The sequence below is a fragment of the Manacus vitellinus genome, unplaced genomic scaffold (assembly GCF_001715985.3).
Source record: "Manacus vitellinus isolate BGI_N305 unplaced genomic scaffold, ASM171598v3 ctg7180002428836_pilon, whole genome shotgun sequence".
Taxonomy (NCBI): Eukaryota; Metazoa; Chordata; class Aves; order Passeriformes; family Pipridae; genus Manacus; species Manacus vitellinus.
The window spans coordinates 1-7,298 of record NW_021937857.1 but is presented as its reverse complement, the minus strand read 5'-3'; the positions used below and the strand labels follow the sequence as shown (position 1 = coordinate 7,298).

The window sequence follows — 7,298 nt, the reverse complement described above, 5'->3', positions numbered from 1 at the left end:
AGGATGTGTTCAGAGCCTGTCCCTGTTTCCCCTCCCTCCCAGGCTGTGTTCAGAGCCTGTCCCTGTTTCCCCTCCCGCAGTACCACGCCCTGGGGGTGCTCTACCACCTGAGGAGGAACGACCGGCTCGCCGTGTCCAAGATGCTCAACAAATTCACCAAGTCCGGGCTCAAGTCCCAGTTTGCCTATTGCATGCTCATCAGGATCGCCAGCAAGCTCCTCAGGGAGTCTGAGGAGGGGTAAGGCAACGGGCAATTACACTAATTAATTAGGCTTTGAGCCAACAGCAGCGTTTTTTTAACGTTTAAAAACACACACGGAGACAGGACTATTGTGTTAAAACAAAACCCAGGGGCAGAATGACTCAGCTGGGTGCTGGCATTTTTATTAGTGGTATCCTGGGAGCACTTAAAGCTTCAGAACAAGTACCTGCTTTTCTTTTTCCCCCTTTTTTTTGCCTTTGGAAAACAAGAGTTGTGACTTGTGGGAAATAACACAACTGTTTCAGAAAATCCCAATCCCTTTTCCATGATCCCAGCATGAGATTGTTAAATGAGAGCTGGCTCTTCAGTGCACTTCTCTGAGTACTGGTAGAAGTGTTTATTTGTAGAGTGCAGCGTTTCTGCTGGGAGGAACATCATGCAAAGATGAATAACAATAAATGCAGAGCTCTGATGTAAGGGTGGGGTTGAAACGTGAAAGGTGGTGCATGTGTAGGGTAGTGCTGGGATGAGGGCTGGGCTCCTGGAAAAGCTGCAGGCAGGGCTTGGCCAGGGGCACTCTGTGCTGGGTGAGGAACTGGCTGAGGGCCCAGAGAGTGGTGGGGATGGAGCTGCTTCCAGCTGGGATCCATCCCCAGGGGTATCCCCAGGGATCAGTGCTGGGCCCAGTCCTGTTTAATGTCTTTCTTGATGATTTAGATGAGGGGATGGAGGGAACCATCAGCACATTGCAGGTGAGCCCAAGCTGGGGGAGTGTTGATGTGCTGGAAGGCAGGAGGGCTCTGCAGAGGGCCCTGGCCAGGCTGGATCCATGGGCTGATTGCAAGGGGCTGAGGTTCCCCAAGGCCAAGGGCCGGGTCCTGCCCTTGGGCCACAAGAAGCCCCTGCAGCTGCAGGCTGGGCCAGAGGGGCTGGAGAGCAGCCAGGCAGGAAGGGAGCTGGGAGTTGGGCTGGGCAGGGAGCTGAAGAGGAGCCCGAGGGTGGCCAGGGGGGCAAGAGGGCCAAGGGCTGCTGGGCTGGCTGAGGAAGAGTGTGGCAGCAGGAGCAGGGCAGGGCTTGTGCCCCTGGGCTGGGCGCTGGGGAGGCCACCCCTGGAGTGCTGTGTCCAGCTCTGGGCCCTGAGCTCAGGAAGGCCCTGGAGGGGCTGGAGCAGGGGCAGAGAAGAGCAGCCAGGCTGGGGAAGGGACTGGAGCCCAAGTGCTGGGAGGAGAGGCTGAGGGAGCTGGGGGGGCTCAGCCTGGAGAGGAGGAGGCTCAGGGGAGACCTCCTCACTCTCTGCAACTCCCTGCCAGGAGGGGGGAGCCGGGGGGGGTTGGGCTCTTTTCCCAGGCAACCATCAGCAAGACAAGAGGGCTCGGTCTCAAGCTGTGCCAGGGGAGGTTTAGGTTGGATATCAGGAAGAATTTCTTTGCAGAGAGGGTGCTCAGCCATTGGAATGGGCTGCCCAGGGAGGGGGTGGATTCTCCATCCCTGGAGGTGTTTAAGGACAGACTGGATGTGGCATCAGTGCCATGGGCTGGGAACCACGGCGGGGTTGGACTGGCTGATCTCAGAGGGCTTTTCCAACCCAGCTGATTCTGGGATTCCTTGATCCTGGTGAGGTGTTTTTCCAGCCCAAACAGTTCTTTTCACAGCCACGAGAGTCCCCTGTTCGACTTCATCGAGAGCTGCCTGAGGAACAAGCACGAGATGGTGATTTACGAAGCCGCCTCTGCCATCATCCACCTGCCCAACTGCACTGCCCGGGAGCTGGCACCCGCCGTGTCAGGTGGGGCAGGGCCCTCTGTGCCCCTCAGACACCCCAAAAAGGGCAGTGAAGCCCAGCAGGGACAGTACAGCATGAATAAAACACCCAACCCCTGAGTTTAGTGCTCGTGCCCAAGTTAAAGGGCTTTTGGGTGAGAAGCACTTGGATCCCTTTTCTGTGTTTCATCCCGAGCTTTGGAGAACGGGCAGCAGAAGTGGCACAGGGGGACTTTGGGGTGGGAGGGAGTGTTGGAATGGTTTGGGGTGGAAAGGACCTTAAAGACCATCCAGTTCCAACCGCAACACCTCCCACTATCCCAGGTTGCTCCAACCTGGCCTTGGACACTTCCAGGGATCCAGGGGCAGCCACAGCTTCTCTGGGCAACCTGTGCCAGGGCCTCCCCACCCTCACAGCCAGGAATTCCTTCCCAATATCCCATCTCTCCCTGCCCTCTGGCACTGGGAAGCCATTCCCTGTGTCCTGTCCCTCCATCCCTTGTCCCCAGTCCCTCTCCAGCTCTCCTGGAGCCCCTTTAGGCCCTGCAAGGGGCTCTCAGCTCTCCCTGGATTCATGGCAGGAATTCTGCCTCCTGAGCTGATTGTGGGACATTGGAATTGCAAATCTCCAGGCCAGGAGCGGCTGCAAATTCCTTCTGAATCTCCTCCAGAGCAGAGCTGTTCCCAGAATCCTAAATTCATGGAATGGTTGGGTTAGGAGGGACCTTAAAGATCATCCAGTTCCAACAGGGACACCTTCCACTGGCCCAGGTTGCTCCAACCTGGCCTTGGGCACTTCCAGGGATCCAGAGGCAGCCACAGCTTCTCTGGGATTTCCATTCCAGGGCCTCCCCACCTTCCTAGCCAGGAATTCCTTCCCACTATCCCACCTAAATCCCCCTTTTTCCAGCTCCAAGCCATTCCCTGTGTCCTGTCCCTCCATCCCTTAGAACTTCTCCCCTCATCTCCTCGGTTTCCTTTTTTGGTTTCTTCTGGAAAGATCTTAAATTAGGGATGATTTTTTTTTAGCAGACAACTTTCTGTCCTTTATTTCCCATGTCTCAAACATGTTCTACTCTCCCAGCTCTGCCTGACAATCCTCATTTCTCAAAACAGGTTCAAACAAACACCCTCATTTCCCTTGGAACTGTATTCCCAGGAGGGAGGGTTCCATCCTTGCTGAGCCACCAGGAGAAGAAACCGCTTCAGAAATTCATCCCAGACTTGAACTCTTTGTTTCTTTTCTCTGGAAGTGTCTCTTTAGAAGTCCATCTCATCTTTCTTCTTTGAAGAAAAAAAACCTTTTATGCTTGACTCCTAGGAAATTTTTTTTTTCCTTGGCTTCTGGAGGACACTTTCTCCTTTTAGAAGGAAGGAAAATAAGGTAGAAATGAAGTATTTTCATTTAAAGAAGCAGATTTCCTGCAAGAAAGCTTTGGCTGCTCCTTCCCAGAGGACAATTTAGCATGTTTTAGGGAAAAAAAAGTCCTAATTCTTTCACCGAAAATGTATTTTTGTATTCCTCTTGCTTTCCCACCTCCTCATGGACACAGGCTGCACAGCTGGAGGAGAAGAAGGTGGGGCAAAAGGTCAGGTTGATGTCGAAAGAATCCTGAATATAATGTGGAAGTCAGGGAGAGAGAAAGTTTTATCTGACGGATTTAGCACACAGAGAAGCTGAAGATTTTATTTTATTTCTTATATATTTTTATTGGGTGGTAGGAAGGAGACCCAGGCTGTGCAGGGAAAACATCTCACTCCAGGATGAAAAGGTTGGTCTGGGATTTATGTGTAAACAACCATTCCCTTTGCTCAGAGATCCACTTAAATCTCGGTTTGCAGCTCCATTTCCAGGAAATATCCCTGGATTTTGGCTGCTCTTCCTCTGCAGCAGCTTTGTGGTAAGGAGGAGGCAGTTGGGTCACAGAAACAAGTTTATCCCGTGCTGGGAATATTCCCTGGAGCAATTCCAGTCTCCTGTGTGACACAAGTCCAGTTCTAGGGGGGAAAAAGCTCCTGCAGCCCCAAGATCTTCCTCCCAAATCCCTGTTGATGTCCCTGGAGATGATGTGGAATATTCATGTCCCTGGAGATGATGTGGAATATTTGTGGAGTTCTTTTATTATGTCTCAGTTCACCTCCTGTGGAGTTGCCTTAATTCTTTCACATCCAGGTTGAAATCCTGGAATCCCAAACTGGTTTGGGTTGGAAGAGACCTTAAAGATACATCATCCCACCTCCTGCCATGGGCAGGGACACCTTCCACTAGATCAGGGATCCCAACCTGGCCTTGGACACTTCCAGGGATCCAGGGGCAGCCACAGCTTCTCTGGGAATTCTGTTCCAGGGCCTCCCCACCCTCCCAGGCAGGAATTCCTTCCCAATCTCCCATCTGTCCCTGCCCTCTGGCAGTGGGAAGCCATTCCCTGTGTCCTCTCACTCCAGTTCCTGGTGAAAAGTCCTTCTTCATCAGGAAGGTGAACTCAGAGCTGAAGCCCCTGTGCCAATGGAAAACAATCCCAGGCTGCTTTTCCCAAGAAAACCTCAGGAGCAAAGAATGATGGGGAAAAGTGGGAAAAATGGGCTGTAGGGCCTTTTTTTTTTTTTTTTGTATCTATTTTGGTGTCTACTTTGGGAAACCTTCCACTGTCCCAGATTGCTCCAACCTGGCCTTGGACACTTCCAGGGATCCAGGGGCAGCCACAACTTCTCTGGGAATTCTATTCCAGCCCCTCCTCACCCTCCCAGTCAAGAATTCCTTCCCAATGTCCCACCTAAATCTCCCCTTTTCCACCTTAAAGCCATTCCCTGTGTCCTGTCCCTCCATCCCTTGTCCCCAGTCCCTCTCCAGCTCTCCTGGAGCCCCTTTAGGCCCTGCCAGGGGCTCTCAGCTCTCCCTGGAGCCTTCTCTTCTCCAGGGGAACCCCCCCCAGCTCTCCCAGCCTGGCTCCAGAGGGGGCTCCAGCCCTTGGAGCAGCTCCAGGATCTCCTCTGGACTCTCTCCATCAGCTCCAGGTCCTTCCTGCAGAGCAGAATTGATGGGATATCAAAGATACAGCACTGGGAATGAGGGGAGGAATTACCTGGACCTTCCAGCTGCTCCTCCCGTTGCTCCATTTCCTTCTCAGCCTTCCCCACTTTAGTGGAGTCCTAAAAAACTGGATTGGGACTGGCTGGGATGAGCAGGAGCTGCTGTTTCGTCCTGGAGGGCTGTTTTTGTCCCAGTGAGATAATTCCATGCTCTTTTTGAGGGATAAGGACCCTCAGACTCCCTCACACTCCATTGCTGGTTTTTGCTCAGCTCTGCCTGTCACCAGGAAGGAAAAACTGTGGGGAATTTTATATGGAAAAATATTTAAATGTGGGTTCTTTGCCCTCCTTCTCCTGGAGGAATTAATGTATAAATTCACAGAGAGGATTTAAAGCATTTTATGAGGTGTTTGTACATCAAACATTGGTCATAAAAACTAAACTGGGGCTTTCTGGTGAGTCCTAAAGAAACAATTCCCACCTCTCAGCTTTCCACCATCCTATATATTCCAGTTTCCCTTGCAGGAGAGTATTAAAGAAGTCTCTTCTTAGCTTTCCCATCTGTCAGGACATTTTCTGTATCTTTTCATCTTTTTTCTTCTTTTTTTTCTCCTGGAAAAGAATTTGGCTGAGGGTTGAAGAGCCTGTTTTTCACTAGTTTATTCCTGATTTTCATACAGTTGTTACACATTTGAATAGGGAGGTTTTTGCTTCCCTTGAATGGGGAAAAGTCGCAGATTTTAAAGCACAGGCACAGCTTCTGTAATATCCCATTTTATTGTTGCTGCTGGAATGGTTTGGAAGTGAACCTTCATCCTCACCACTCTTTTATTCCTTAATTTTTGTCTCCTTGGCCTTCATCCCCCCCATTTTCTGGCACATGTTTTCTTTGCAGATGTTTCTGTCTGGCCCCAGGAATGAAGATGTGATTCAGATCTCGAAAATCCAGTTGAGCTGCTTCATTATTTCATGTTTGCCACACCGAGTCGGGTCTTTATTGCTCTGACATTTTTAATTCCCATCTCTGGGATCTCCCAATATTCACTGATATGTTATCTGAGCTCCTTTTTTTTTTCTTTTTTTGGGAGCTTTCATTCATCAGAGCATCAGCGATGTGCTGAAATCCTCCTTCACAGGGCTGCACGAGGGAGCAGAAATAATGAATGCAAACTTAAAGGGGAAAATTTAAAAAAAAAAAGCAATAAAACATTGGCATGGAAGGAAAGCAAATATATTCATCTTTCCTCACTTTGGTTTTTTGCATGATACAGTATAAAAAAGACAATTTAAAATGAGATCTTGTGCAGATGGAAAGTGTTTCAAAGCTTCCCAATATCGATAATTTTGATTTTGCAGCAGGAGAGAGATGCAGGTTCCTTAGAGGGTTTCTCATTATTCCTTCTCTGAGGTGGAATTTGGGAATTTAGAAGGTGAAAAGCTGGGAAAAAGGCTGTGTTTGGGGTTCACTGGAAGTGTCCAAGGCCAGGTTGGAGCAACCTGGGCTGGTGGAAGGTGTCCCTGCCCAGGGCAGGGGGTGGCACTGGATGGGCTTTAAGGTCCCTTCCAACCCCACTCATTCCATAATTCCCTGATTTTCTGCCTCCAGGACAGGTCAGGATGGGCAGGATGGGAAGAACCAAAGCTTGGGAATGCCCTGGAGCTGCACAAGGCTCAGAGAACTTGGGGTGTGTGAGGATTTGACTCCATCAATGCCCAGATTGATCCCAGAATGGGTTGGGTGGGAAGGAAATTTAAAAGTCCTCTAATTCCAACTCTTTCCCATGGGCAGGGACACCTCCCACTATTCCAGGTTGCTCCAACCTGGCCTTAGACACTTCCAGGGATCCATATTCAAATGTGTACCAACTGTATGAAAAGCAGGAATAAACCAGTGAAAAACAGGCTCTTCAACCCTCAACCAAATTCTTTTCCAGGAGAAAAAAAAAATAAAAATAAAAAGATACAGAAAATCTCCCGAAATGGAGACAAGCACTGAAAGTGGGAAAGAAAAACACAAAAACAACCCCAAAACCCCAAAAGACAAATCTTTACAAAAGGCTTCTCCTCTTGTAAGCCTGAGGCAAAACCCTTTTTTTGGGTAATAAAAGGGGCAGCTCAGTGATTTCTCTTTGCTCTCTGAAAAGCTGCAGAGCTCCCAAAATTCGGCAGCGCTTCCACTCTTGGAGTAAAATCAGGGAATTGTGGAATGGGTTGGGTGGGAAGGGACCTTAAAGATCATCCAGTGCCACCCCTGCCATGGGCAGGGACACCTTCCACTAGCCCAGGTTGCTCCAACCTGGCCTTG

The 7,298-nt window shown here is 50.1% G+C and overlaps 1 protein-coding gene across 1 annotated transcript; it reads left to right on the top strand.

Moving 5' to 3' along the window:
• Nucleotides 1–80: 80 nt before the first annotated feature.
• On the top strand, nucleotides 81–1,988 carry LOC115307982 (coatomer subunit gamma-2-like; the record flags this gene model as incomplete). The annotated part of the gene is made up of 2 exons (XM_029964714.1): nucleotides 81–238; nucleotides 1,855–1,988. Coding segments are annotated over 2 exons (292 nt in total), but the record flags the coding sequence as incomplete, so codon positions are not given.
• Between the last annotated feature and the right edge of the window lie 5,310 nt (nucleotides 1,989–7,298).